At 42.7% G+C, this 14,974-nt stretch overlaps 1 protein-coding gene across 1 annotated transcript in view; it reads right to left on the bottom strand.

Moving 5' to 3' along the window:
- The window catches only part of LOC108287090 (angiomotin-like protein 1), a 56,868-nt gene that overhangs the window by 13,630 nt on the left and 28,264 nt on the right, over positions 1-14,974 (bottom strand). The window contains exons 4-6 of the mRNA XM_017505258.2: positions 11,398-11,543; positions 7,556-7,705; positions 1,639-1,829 (exon numbers count right to left, since the gene is read on the bottom strand). Coding sequence (XP_017360747.1) covers positions 1,639-1,829; positions 7,556-7,705; positions 11,398-11,543 — 487 coding nt within the window. The remainder of the gene's footprint in view (positions 1-1,638; positions 1,830-7,555; positions 7,706-11,397; positions 11,544-14,974) is intronic.

The following is a 14,974-nucleotide window of genomic DNA, read 5'->3' as shown; positions in this document are numbered from 1 at the left end:
ACTTTAAATGAAGCTGGAAACAAATTAAAAAATTCATGTTTACACCGCCAAGTGAGGATAGTAAACACAATTAGAGAAAAGCAACTTATACAGTAAATATATAAAACTCTGAAAGAAATATTACATTGCTGTGAAATTTGTAAAAAGTTTCAAAACCTTCCCCACACATAAAAAGTAAGCTAACTTTCTAAAAGTTCTGATCAACAGCATCAAGATGCATAAAGATGGGAAAACTAGTTGGTGTACAGAAGTTATTTTCTCTGTTTAAAAATCATTGCATATAAATATAAAGCATGCATTTGTGGCTGAAACGTCACAAAACTAATGGCTAGAAATAGTAATTTTTACCAATTCGTCTGTGGCCATTTAGCACCTAGACAGCAAGGGCTCAGAATGTGTACCTTTCTCAAAAATGCTTCATTTTCCTTTTTTGTATTGAAAAAAGAAAAAAAAAAAAGCAATGCTGAAATGACAGAGGTTTTATCTGAAAAGAACATTAAGATTGGAGCTAACTATCTGAGGTTCTCTGAACCTATGTCTCCCACCCAGAAGGGGTAGTCTGTAATGGAGGGTAGTTGCTCACAGAATTATTAGGTGCTCAATAAAATGTGTAAAAGCAAAGTAGGCAGGGTGGCGAGGGTGGAAAGGCAGTCCCACTACCCATCCAACACTCCAAACAGGGCAGAGAAGGGGAAGAGTGGGACTGGATGAATCCCACAGAACTCCTGTTCTCTGATGTAAGAGCCAGTTCTCAAACTGGGTGGGAGGCAGTGAGGGGCCGGATGGGTCCCCTGGAGAGCCACCCGTGTGTGCCGCAACTATGCATGCAGCTGAGATCCAGCAGCCTAACGTCAAAAGGAAACTGACTTGCTTACTCTTGACAACAGTATGTTTTAACAGAACATTTGGGAGTATTTTTGTGAATTACTGCACACCTTGAGCTGGCTTATAAAGATAGAATAAGCCGTGCACCTACAAAAAGAAGGTAAGGCAACAGAGGTAAAAACTGACAGCAGCAGAAAAGAATTTCAAACTAAGTGAAATCAGTTTTCAAGCCAGGAAGGTCTTGATCAGTACCAGCATGATTAGGAATCAACAACTGCACCTCTCTAAGCCTCATTTTCTTCACTTGTAAAATGAAGATAATAACAATATACCTGCTCTCAGGGCTGCTATGAGAATTATCTATTCTTCTAGTTTGGCCCATGATATAAATATGGCATCAAAAGGTGTCTTAAATATACTCTCACGGCATCACTCTTGGTGATTGCACAGTATTCCTCTGTGCCATGTACTTTAAATTATTAAATGAACCTCCTCTTCTTGAAATCTAGGCTGTGTTAAATGCATTGGTATTTTCAATAACACTGTGATTATTTAGACATTCATCTTCAGACACATATATTTTTCAGATCGATGTCTAGAAGTAGAATTGTGGAATCAAAGGGAAGATATATATTGCCAAGTCATCCTCCAGAAATGTCACACAACCTTGCTCTCCAACTAGCACTACAATCTCTTAAGAATAATTTTTAGCTACCTTGCTTCCTGAAATGGGCCTTGGACATCTCTGGATACCGTTTGTTTTGATTTTTTTAAACTGTGCTTTTACAACCACCAGAGTTCCACTGGTCTCACCTCTCAGCTGCTGCAGTGGCTGCGGCATTCATGGCAAAGCGTCGGATGGTGCTCTCCTCCAGGTACTTCTGCTCCCACTTCGTCATGTCGGCCTCCAGGGCCAGGATCCGCTCCTCTTTCTCCCGCACAAGTTCCAGGAGGGCTGGGGCATTGTATTCTGGCATGTTGGCTGGCTGGCCATTTCCATGTTTCTGAAGGAGTGGAAAAAACATCTTGATGCTCAAAGTCACATCAATGCTGTCTGCACAACTGCCCATACAGAACACATGAGGTTCCCTAGATCCTGCACAATTCACACACCATGCTACTTCACCTCCAAATTCCTCTATTGTAGTTAATTCTCATGGAGCTCTGAAACACAGACAATACTGTCCCAGTTTTACAGATGAGAAATGGAGTTGCTGAGGGATTAAATTAATAATGCAATGTCTCTCAGCTAATCAGTAGTAGGGTCAGGATTCAAACCTGGGTCTATCGCCACAGGTCAAGGCCTTTGCGTACAAGAAGTGGCTTATCTAGTGGTGTGCAGTTAATTACACCAACAGAATAGGATTAAGTCTTGACCTCCTGGTCTAGGGTACTTTCTCGAGAATTCCACAAAGCTATTCTAGTTGTTTGTTTCCCCTGAGGCTGGCAGGGGAAATGGAAGGCAAAGGAAATGGGAGATGCCCTAACTTGCATGCTTGCTGACTGCAATGCAGGGAAGGGAGATATTTATACCTGCTCCACTCAGAGGACTGAGAATGAGAATCAGACTAGATAATGTATACGAAAGCAGAAGACCTCTAGCATAAGGCAAGCTCATTTTTCAGCTCTTTCTGTGTTAGTAAGAAAAAATAAAGCCATTTTCTGGATTGCTCACAAACTGAGGATGTTAATACCTCATAATCTTTTTCCTTTAATCAAGTACACTATTTCCTCTAAAGAGCGTGACATAGAAGATGGTGTTCTAAGAGAGTTCTGCCTTCAGAGCAGCAGCAGCAGAGACAGATCATCTCGGGGTCTCAGGGTTAGAGGCCCAGTCAGAGTGTGGACCAGGCTCCCTAGTACTCCAGGGAGAATGATTTCATCACACCTAGTCTATATCCTGGGGTATACATTCCCCTCATGTTTTCCAGGGATTGCAAATTTAAAATGCAGAGCTGGATGCAAGGTGAGAGGTATGTGAGTGCTTTATCCAGAACCACATAATCCCCTAGATTAAGAAAATGACTGGAGAATTAGCCAGAGCAACAGCTGGACATTTGTGCCATACTGATGGAATCTAATCCTATCAGAGAGGGAAAAATAAACGAGCCTATGGGTTTTTTGTAAACCAAATTTTGTTTCTATCCGATTTTTTAAAGCTACAAATGTAAATTATTCTAGGAAGTAGTGTCTTGCCAGTGACCAACATTCTAAGTAGGAAAAGAGCAGAAGGGCATACCTGTCCTCACCTGACCTGTGCAGGGGGGGCACTAACTCCATCTGGCCAGGCACCTAGACTCAGGCAGGAGAACAAATGAACCAGTCCAGCGAGATGAGAAGCTCCTTTATTTTTAGAAACTTTCCAAGAAAAAGCTCCCATGGCCTCACTAAGCTGCCATCTATGCTTGTCGGTTTCTATCTAAATCCCTTCTGTTACCATCTCAGCTGGCTTATTGTTACAGAATCCTTTTAACCTCACATGAGATCACGACAACTCTTTATAGTGCCCCCCTCAATTCAAGTCATTAAGAGTTATTTATATAAATGCATGAATGTCAACATTCAAGGGTACAGAGTTAGCTTGGTCTAATGGGTAAGTGTGCTACTGAGAAAAACAGATTAACAGTCAAGTGGGATTCAGCTAGCTAGACAACAGGTACTGACTGAGCATCTACCATGTGCCACGGAAGCAACAGTGAACAAAACAGATTAAGTCTTCACCCTCAATGTGGTTCTCATGGGAGGAATGTCCTCATTAGCTACATGACCTTGGGCTGGTCCCTTTAGTGTCCCTGTGCCTCATTTTCCTTTCAAAGAGCATTCTTCAGGAACCTTCTCTCTTCACTCTCATAGGACTACTGTGGAAGTAAGATGTGAAACTTAGAGCTCTTTGTAAAAGAGATAAAATTGCGAGTTCTTAAAAATGTAAATTCCCAGGCCAGGTGCGGTGGCTCACGCCTGTAATCCCAGAACGTTGGGAGGCTGAGGCGGGCGGATCACGAGGTCAAGAGATCGAGACCATCTTGGCCAACATAGTGAAACCCCATCTCTACTAAAATACAAAAATTAGCTGGGCGTGGTGGTGCGTGCCTGCAGTCCCAGCTACTTGGGAGGCTGAGGCAGGAGAATTGCTTGCAGCTGGGAGGCAGAGGTTATAGTGAGCCAAGATTGCACCACTGCACTCCAGCCTGGCGCGTGGAGAAAGAGAGAAACTCTGTCTCAGGAAAAAAAAAAAAAAAAAGTAAATTCCCTTCTCTCTTTTTTTTCTCTTTCACTTCCCTCCCAGTTTCTAATGATGCTGAAGTACTATCTGACCTCCCATGGTAGAGCAGCAATTACTTATAAAACAGGAGCTGTTAAGAGCTTTTCTTTCTGCTAGTTCTATTGTCCCAACCTATCTTTCTCTCTCTACCTGCCTTCAATAACCCACATTTCTGTTGACGTTGTTTTCAATGAGGCTGGAAAATTTGGGGTAAGGGCGGAATTTGGGAGAGGGCACCACAAATGCCCTAAGACCTCAAATGACTCTGAAGGTAGTGATGGTAATGAAAACAGCAGTGAGAGAGATTTGTTTTTAATCAATTGCTAAGCACAAGGCATTCTGAGAAGTACTCTGCTCAGATTTTATTTGTAGTTACAAGTGTGAGGTAAGTATAATTTATTTGCCTCTCTTTATAGACAAGGAGGCTGAGGCTCAGAAAGATGACTTACTCTAGGTTACTTTTGTGGTGGGAGGCAGGATTTGACTGTGGCTGGTTTAACCCTGGGGCCCTTGCTCTGAATCAACACACGATTCCATGCCTCTCTGCCCATCCTCAGTGTACCAGCCCTTCTGGAAAGCTCCAGAAGAAATAATTGGAGCTCACTTGAGGGCTCCGTGTTGTTAGAGGGGGCCAAGTAGACAGGCTCAGCTGTGTCCTGGTATGAGTCATAGGGCAGAGCCCTTATTTGGGCTGTGGATTCAACAAGAACTCTAAGGTGCACTCTTCAAAGTCTCCTCAGAATAATGTCCTATGGGAGATGGTGAGTCCATGCAGTTGGTCTATTGCCCTGTTGAGCGTGGAGATGACCAGGGGGTTTGTGACAGTGTGACCCCAGCATGCTTTCTAAAGCTGGCAGATAACTACCTCAAACACAGGGACGAAGGAACAGGGTGTGGCGTGGAGGGCGGAAGTCTTTCCCAAGGCTGCTGCCCAAGAACTGGCAGGCACATTCATGAGCTGCCTGAGGGTGAATGAGGAGGAGGGAATCAGAGAGGCCCTGCATCATCTTTCCCGGACAGACTGAGTTCCTCAGATGACCCCATGTTCTCAAGTGGACTCCGAGTCATCCCTGGCGAGGCCAGCAGAGCTGCCCCCAAGACCAGTCCACAGATACCAAATATGAGTTTAGACAAACTTTGCCCTTTTAACAGTATCTGCCACATGGAACTAGTAAAAAATTCAAAATGTTTCCAGTGGATTTTTTTTTCTTGTAATAACATTTTAACCTTTTTTGGTTATAAGATAATGTATGCTTACTGGGAAAATTAGAAAATAAAGTAGTATTACAGGAAAAAAATAAAGAATAATACAGGTTGAGTATCCTGAACCTGAAAATACAAAATCTAAAATACTCTAGTCTCAAGCATTTCAGATAAGGGATATTCAACCTGTATTTATCTTTTTCATGAGTATCAAGAACAACAGGAAAATGATCCCTCAATGTATATCATAGGAGGCAGATTAATGCTCTCATTAGAAACAAACAAGCAAACTGTAATGTTATTTTTAAAGACATGCTAAGCATCACAGTTCTGTTTAGAGACTGTCTCTTCATCTTCGATCCCACATCAGCCATACACAGCTGGGGGTCTGCCATCAGCTCCCAAGCACAAATTCAAAATGCAAGCAGAGTAATTTCCCAGAAGAGCCTCAATTCTGAAATTGCTGTCCCCTACTGGTGCTGCTCAGCCTGTCAGCAGCCTTCACGCACAGCAGGAATGTTGTTGTTGCCTGCCTGAGGAAACTGTGTGGGTGAGCCTGCATGGGACTGAATGTGCACGCAATCAACTATACTCTGTGGCAATTAAGGTATTTTTCAAATAATTCTAACATCATGTTTCTTGTTCTTCATAAATGACAGGGATAATGGAGGTGAGTCTGGTTTCACAGCACTCAGAAGAGTCAAGGGTTAGTAATCTTAACTCTAGGGTGTGGACAGCATATTAACCAGGAAAGAACATTCTTTCTGTGCTCTAAGAACCAAGATTTGCCTATTTGGTCAGCCAAAGAAAGGCTCATCAATGTCTACTGAGGCCAGTGCCGTACCTGGAACCAGGGAGAATCCCTTTCCTCAAGTTGGGGAAGCGGCGGTCTCAGCAACTAAGCAACAGAGAACAGCTGAAGGGTGTACCTGTGCCAAACTGTGTGGCACAGATTATAAGTATTAGATGTCTACAGAAAGACCTGCCTTTTCTTACAGGCTATCCACCAAGCCAAGGTTGGGAGGCAGAGGTGGGTTTCTTACTTTTCTGGGCAATATCACTAACACCTCTTTCTCCAGCCAAGTGCACGCACCTAGAGGAACCTCATGGGCCTGCCCTGCGAGAGGGCTGAGCTGGCCTGAGTGCACATGCACAAATGTTTTCAAGTGTTTCAACCACAGCCACTATGCCCTATCCAGTAGATAATTCCATGGGGCCCTGCTTTGCATTTCCCTGGTATCCCAATTTAGAGCATACCCCTCACCAGCTGCATAATACAGGTCTCTGCTCATCATGCTGGCTGAGGTGGACAGGCTCGTCTGAGTCAGGAGCCTTTGACCAGTCTTCTTCCTGCTTGCTGTGCTGCAGGTGAATCCGAGGCTGGGCGTTTCACTCTGCTTACTCCTAGCTGAGTATCATGCTAAGATGTCACCAGCAGAAAAAAAGAGGCAGCAGGAATAGGAACTTATGGTTTATATTATTTCTAGGGATGGTCTTAAATCACTTCTTCTCCTTTATCTCTGAAAACTCACTGATCATCATGCCCTACTAATGTCACCCCATTATTGGCTCTTCCCTTCAACTCCTCCACGGGTTCTCACTGTCACTACACCCTAGGCTGTACCGACAACCTTCAAGCTGGCCTCTGTGACTTTAACATTCACCCTCTGGATGGTCCTCTGACATCAGAGGGCTCTCTGGCCGATCTCTTGCACCATATTTCTCTCCAGCTTAAAAACCTCCCAGTTGCTGGCACTCTGCTGACTACAGGGAAAAGCCCAGTCTCTCAGCTTGATCAAACGCCCTCCACAAGTAGCCTTGGTCTCCTCACCAGCCACTGAACTGGGCATTATCCCCTAGCTACCTGCACCCTGCTGTCCTGGACCTGTCATGCCATTTCATAGCCCTGTCCTTTACACATCCTCTCTTTCTACCTCTGATGTTCTTGCCCTTGAATGCCTAACAAACTCATCTTTCAATGTCCAGCCCAAATGTCCTCCTCTCTGAAGTCATCTAATGCTGGATTCCCCTCTCCCCAGCCCCAAGTTGGTGACCACTTTCTCTCTGTGAAGGCGTAGGTCACTCCAGTGAGTGGACTGTTCGCCTCCTCTCCTGGTGGCTGTATGGGTTCACTGAGGACAGGGAGTTCTTGTTTCCCTCTGAATCCTGAGAGCAAGGTGCAACATCTGGCCCACAGTGGATATTCCATACATTTGCTGAGTGAACATATCCAATTCCTCTAATAGCCCATGCCAAGTTCCTTACCTGCTGGGTTCTCAGCGCGTCCAGCTCTCTCTCCAACCAAGTCCGCAATCTCCGCTCCATCTGCTCTCGCTTCTCACATGCAGACTGCAGCTGGGTCAGGGCCTGCTGCAGCTTCTCGACTTTTTCAACATATGCTTGCTTCTCTCGTAACTGAGTGCAGGAAAGTAAAAAGGAGCACAGAATTTGGACCAGTGATTCTCAAAGCTGGGAGAGAGGAGGTGGGGTCAGATTATCTAGAGATCCTATTTAAACTACAGGTGCATGTACCTCCCACCTCCCTAGTCCTATCCTTCAAGTGCACTAGAACAGAAAAGATTTACACCTAGGCTGCCATTTATACCTATGATGGCTAGAATGTTTGGAATTGAAGACCCTACTCGGGCACCTGCTTTTGGTAACTTATGCAGCTTTGAGCTCAATGCTTGGTTATTGCTTAATAATTTCTACATTTTCAGGCATTGGAAGTGACGCTATAAAGAGTTTTTGCACATATGTTTATTGCAGCATTCTTTTCAATAGCAAAGACATGGAAGCAACCCAAATGCCAATCAACAATAGACTGGATAAAGAAAATGTGGTACATATTACACCATGGAATACTATGCAGCCATAAAAAGGAATGAGATCATGTCCTTTGTAGGGATATGAATGAAACTGGAAGCCATCATTTTCAGCAAACTAACACAGGAAAAGAAAAACAAACATTCCGCATGTTCTCACTCATAGGTGTGAGTTGAACCATGAGAACACATAGGCACAGGGAGGGGAACATCACACACAGGGGCAAGTTGGGGGTTGGGGATAAGGGGAGGGAGACCATTAAGACAAATAGCTAATGCATGTGGGGCTTAAAACCTAGGTGATGGGTTGATAGGTGCAGCAAACCACCATGGCACACATATTTCTACGTAACAAACCTACATGTTCTGCACTTGTATCCTGGAACTTAAAGTAAAAATTAAAAATAAAATAAATCAAATCTTTTAAAAAAGAGTTTTTGGTATCATGAAGAAATTCTTATTCTATAAGTCAAGTGAAAAATCCAGAATCAAAAATTATATACAACATTATCACAACAATGTCGTCTGTTTATCTGTCCAGGAAAGAAAGGCAGGAATGAAATAGGCATACTTATCTATATAACAGAATAACAATTTCCTCTTTATTCTTTTCTATATTTTTTCAAGTTTTCTACAATAAGCATAAATTACATTTATAATAGAGAAATTAGGTATATATGTATGTGTACTTATTTATGTATCAGTGAATAAATAAAAAAATTTTCTTATTATAGATATCTATGGAGTAACTTTGTCATAAAGATTTCAGAGTCCTTTATAGATTGGTAGTTGGCAGCCTTGAAGAGATGGGAAGTGCATAGTGAATATTTAACAACACAATAACCAAGGAGATGGAAATTAAGGTTAAAATGATCTATGTAAATGTCACATTAGGTATGGATTTAGAATTATGACCAACAACTTCCAATTCTTACTCTCAGAATTTGTGTTCTTTTAATTAGGAGTTTGGCCCAGGTTCACAAATCCTGGGCTTATTGACAGCATTCTGAGAACTAGCTGGTGCCAAAATTCAGGCTTAATCATCGACTTGCTTTGGTCCTGAGTGAGACGACACCCAATGCTATTTCCTGTCATTTGGCACCTGGGGGTATTCAATCCTGAGTTCAGTGATGACACTGGCAAGTTGGAACATGCTAGTGATTTCAGAACTTGCGGCTAGGTGTGCTTTCTGACTCAGCAGGCAGCACCGCCATGAGTTATGCCTATATCCTATTTTGGCTGAAGCCACTGGAATAAAATGGAGATGCTCTAACCTTTCAAGGAGGAGACAGCAACTTTACACCTTTTTATACCTGTTCTTGGGATCCATTTTCATCTGGCCCTTTCGTTCCTTGTGCTTTTGATTGCCCAATTCCACAGGCTTCTGAAGACCTACTAAGTGAAGGTTCCTGCAGCCTCATCTGACAAAATATTTTATGTGTGTGATTCATACACCACTTACGATATCTTCCACTGTATATACTTTTCTGAATGCATAGACATTAGAATATAAGCACCAAAAGATTTGCTGATTTTGGTCCCTGCTGGGCAGTGAACAGGGTGTACCCAATGCCTGGAACAGTGCTTAGCACTTAGTAGACACCCAATCAGTATTTGTTAAATGAATAACTATTATCCCTAAGCAATTGCAAGAACCTTGACAGCAGGAATCTGTCTCCTTTACCTTTGTATCAACCTTAATTCTAGCAAGGCATATATCCTGTTGAGGATGATTAATAACAGTAATTACATCAACCAACATTCCTAGAGCACTACCATGATTCAAGCATTGTGCTTTATATGTAGTACCTCATTTAATCCTCCAAATAACAACAGTAAGAGGCGGTAAAGTCCTTTATTATCGTCATTAGAGATGAGGAAAGTCTTCAAGATTACATGACTTTCTTAAGGTCACACAGTTGACAGACCGTGGAGCCAGGATTCTCATTTACAGCAGTCTGCTCTAGAGTTCCCTCTTACCCACCATGGTAAATTACAGTAGGCTCTCAATATCTGACTAATTAAGTCCCTTAAAGGAAATTCTAATTAGAAAGGAGTGATGCTGGAAGCAGACCTATGAGACGTTCTAGAGAGGCTACATTCAATCAACCAAATATTTCATATGAATATAAGAATTAAAAAAGACCTATAACGGTGGTTATAACTTGTCTTCAAGAAGCATAACTAATTTTTACTTTAATAGAAATGTTAAAACTAAAAGATTTTTTAAACCACAATTTTCCTTAGCTCAACTCATGGAGATGGAGATGTCATTTCAGTGATGACAATAATGAGAAGCCCCAGCCTCCCTTAAGCATAAGAGATCTCTTGTCTTTAAGGAGTGAGGTCACTTTCTGTGGCAAATGTTTTTATATTTAATACGTTCCTTAGTGGCAACATAGAAGATACCATGGGGGCTGCTGCCCTGGATCCTTATGCTAGTATTAAAATGGTAGTTTCTATACAAGACTTGTGGGGTTTTAAAGGCTTCCAATGGGCAAGACCCTCATTTACTCCATCATGTTCCTCTTCAGCTGATTTATCCTTGTGTTTGAAATTTGATGAAATATCCCTGTTACTTGCATCAGGGGAGGTTTTCTGGCAGTCTTTTCTATTCAACAACAGTTGGGTTAGTAACAATACTGTTTCCTGTGTGCCCAGCAACAAGCTAAGCACTTCAAGCAGACTTTCTCACTTAAGACTCTTCCAGACTTTGGGCTTCTGCTTCCTGGAACGGATCCTGCTCAGGTCAGCCTGTGTAACACAGAGGCACCTGCCGCCACCACCACAGGGCGCTGGAAGGTGCGAGGCAGCAGGCCCCTGGCTGCCTGCCCTCGGCCTCTACTCCTTTTCTTCTTCTTCATCTATAACCGGATTCCTTGGCTTGGATCTTGGAAATGGTCATTTTAATTCTTCAGTCAGGCTTCAAGGAAAAGCCTACCTCACAACACTTAAGCTAAAGGGTTGATTTCATCAGAAACTACTAAATGCATGATGACTAAATAGGACACGTGTCAACCGATGGGCTGTAGGCTGGGCTTCACACCGAGTGTGAGGGCTTTGCTGATGGGATTATCGTGCTTTTCCTACTTTGCCTGGCTCTAGAATGCATAAACTCTGTTTTTAATCACTTTTGTTTTTGAGAAATTTCCCACATGCCTCCCCTATCTCAACTCCTTAGAATTGGCTCTGGTTAAAGTAGCTGGGTTAGGAGAAGAAAGTGAAAGCCCTCAGGGCTCTGCTTCCCCTCTCCCTCCCCCAAACCCCGCAGCCTGGTCTCACCTCCTCTTCCAGCTTGATGACCCTGGCCTGGGCATTGCTCAAAGCCTGGTCCAGGATCTCAATGTGTCTCCGATGGTCCTCACTTGCAGTCCGCACTGCTGCTAACTCCATTTGTAACTTCTCCTTTTCCTTCAAGAATTCTTTGTCTAGAAGGGAAGCAAGAACAAAACTACCTGTATCAGAAACTGCTCACCCTCTAGGCTCACAGCCAGTCTACATCTGGCAAGAATTAAAAACAAAAAAGCAGGCAAATAGTGGAGGACTGAATTGCTGTTTCTGCTGCCTTTTAATAGTGGTAGTAAGAAGGTAATGGTTTTCTCAAAAACCACTGTCAATGGTAGATACATTCCAGGCCATACTTGTGAACAGTACACAAAGAATTAGTGACCCCATATCCTCCATAACTCGCTTCTCTACAACACTGGCTTTCATACTTCAAATTAATCTTGCATCTACTATTATTTTTTATGCTTCCAAACTTCCCTGCTTCAATCTTCCAAATCTGTGATGAAAGGGTAGGTAATATTAATAATAATATTAATATTCTCATTCATAGAAAAATAAACCAAGGTCCCAACAGGTAAGCTCTTTGCTGAGGCTAGACAGCAGAGAGGGACCTGAAGAAGAGGACACTGCCTCTTCTCCCTTTCTGTGGCATTTGAAATGGTGCCTCTGAAACTTCCTTCTCAATCCATGGAAAACAGGCATGTGAGAGGCCTACACAAAAGGGTCGGTGGCAGCCCACTAAGGCTGCCCGCCCCCATCTACAGCCCTGATGGGACCAAAGCATTTTGTACTTTCTGTGCAAAGTCACTGATATTTGAGCACCCAACCCCAGGTTTGGACAACATCTCAATGGGCATGGTGCCTGCTGGCCTTGTCCAAGCTCTTCAGGTATTACTAAGCAGGCAACCTGGAAATGAACCACAGGATCTCAGAGCTTCTACCTGGTTATCAACCTAAGCATAAAAGTTCTTCTCTTTGTTAGGGCCACCAAGTATACACTGATGTTGACCAGAAGCAATAAAATGATAATCTGAGCTCAAGAATAGAAGCCACAGCCTAAGCTTCTCATGTTCTGCAAATCCATGATCGCTATTTTTGCTGTCACAATGATAGCTATTTAGATAGAGTCCTGAGTTAACAAACACCCATCCCCTCCCCTCCAACACCTCCCCACAAATACATACATGATCTCAGCATTTGCTACTTGCTTGATAAGTAGTATCATATTGCAGCTAAAGAAAGGATTTTAGCATGAGAAAGAGCTGAATTCAAATCCTAGGCCAACTTTTTCCAATTATGAGGTCTCAGGTGAGGTATTTAATCTCTCTGTGCCTCAGCTCCCTCACCTATCAAATGGCAATGGTAACATCTACATCACAGTGTTGTTATGATGATGCTGTTGATGAAGATAATGCTTATAAAGTGACCTGAGCACCCAGGACTTTTTTTGGTTATTATTGATTCCCTGAACCAATAAGAGCACCAGGCTCAAAAATATTGGTGAATGAATGAATGAGTCTTTATTATGTGCCAAGTTCAATGTCCACTGAATAATACATCATAGCTTCCGTTAGCTATTAGGTATTCAGTATCCTCGTGATCTCCTAACACTCTTTGTTATACAACTGTCCAATCGACCTTTGAATCCACTGCTTGCTTACAAGCCACTACGCATCAGATGGCCAGTACTGACAATGGATACCACTGGTTCCATCCTCTGCCCAGGCTTCCTAAACCCCACAGTGTATATTACAAAGATGTGGAGGCTGGACAAAAGCTACATTAGTTTCTGGAGTGTTTTGCAGACCTCTGAAATTCAAACATCTCTGTACTGAATTTGGTGACTTTAGACTTCAAGCTCCAGAAATATCATTTAGTATCACTCACACTGGTTCAGAACTCCTTGTCCACGGATAGGAAGTAGTTCTGTCAATTATAAAGTTTTAAAAACAACGTTCATGATAATAGTAATAATAATATCTTTCCATGTTTGTTGAATAAGTACTGTGTCCCAGGAATGATTACTTATAGTAGTCCTTTTATTCTAAGTTTACCGTATGAGGTAGGCACCATAATTCTTATTTTCCAGCTGAGGAAAATGCCACTAAAAAAAAAGATAAGTAACTTGCCACAGAGGTGATGATCATCAACGGTAGAAACATAAGTTGCATTTATATCTAATATGTATTCATAAACATGTCCCTGTACTACCCCTCCTTTGTAAGCATGAATAAGTATAGAAAAGCCCCATGATAACAGAGCTTATTATTGCATGGATTTAAGTTATGTCACAGGTCATATATCACTGAAAACACAGCAATTATGTTCACATGTGTAACCATTTACAGATATTAACTACTGAAGCATCTACTACACAGGGGCATCACAGTACTGGTTAAAAGCATGGGGCTAGAATCAAACTGCCTGGGTTCATACCCAGCTCTTCCACTTAAGGGTCTGTGACTCAGGTCGTAAACAAACCTCTTTGTGCTTCAGCTTCTTTGCCTTTAAAGTAAGCATCACAATAGTACCTATTTCAAAAGGCATATAGTAAGTTCCCAATGAACATCAACTTCGATAACACTGTGGTTATTATTGTTGTTACAGGAAGTATGATAAATCCTGGGGCTACGAGGCGAGTAGGGTGTAGCATTCTGCACTTGAACTGGTGGGAAAAGATGCAAGGACATGAGCAAAGGCAATGTGAAAAGGTGCTCTAACAGGTGCATGCACAGGGTACTATGAGAACATAGAAGGACAGCTAATTCAGGGCAGAGAGTGAAGAAGACGGGGTATCAAGGCAGTAAGCCTACAAGGTGGGCTAGCTATGCTCTCCAACTCTTGGAGACATGGGGACTCTTAAGTGTATCAGACTCACTCAAAGAAGTCATCCTTTGGGAGATATCAAGGGAAAGTTCCATGGTGAAACCACCTCATAGGAAGGTTCTTCGGTTTATTATTAGCTAAGACTTTTAGGGTGGATCTCCAGAAAGACAAGTCTCATGATGAATTTTTGGTAGGGCTCCAATATATATACTGAGAATTCCTAGAACAGGCAAGTTGACACAAGGGAATTCTTGCCCAGAATGGTCTGTTTACTCAGTGGATATGAATTATCCTGAACTGTGTGGAGTAGGGAGCTGTTTGGCCTGATGGCTCTGGTCCCATTTACATAGAAGGATGTCTGCTCATACACTGTTTACTCTTGAAACCACAGTGATGGCACAGGCTTTGTGGCCAGGCCAACTTGGTTTGATTTTGGCACCTTCACATAGCAGTTCACCTTGGCCACATGACTTTACATCTCTGAGACTCCATCACCTCAAATGAAACTCCTAAGATCTATTTTGCAGAACTGCAGGTGAGGATTAAAATAAGTATCAGTACTTTGGGAGGCCGAGGCGGGTGGATCACGAGGTCAAGAGATTGAGACCATCCTGGTCAACACGGTGAAACCCCACCTCTACTAAAACTACAAGAAATTAGCTGGGCATGGTGGCGTGTGCCTGTAATCCCAGCTACTCAGGAGGCTGAGGCAGGAGAATTGCCTGAACCCAGGAGGCGGAGGTTG

The sequence above is a fragment of the Cebus imitator genome, unplaced genomic scaffold (genome assembly GCF_001604975.1).
Source record: "Cebus imitator isolate Cc_AM_T3 unplaced genomic scaffold, Cebus_imitator-1.0 Scaffold336, whole genome shotgun sequence".
NCBI classification, from domain to species: Eukaryota; Metazoa; Chordata; class Mammalia; order Primates; family Cebidae; genus Cebus; species Cebus imitator.
Note: the sequence above shows the minus strand (reverse complement) of the source record. Positions and strands in the feature narration are given on the sequence as shown.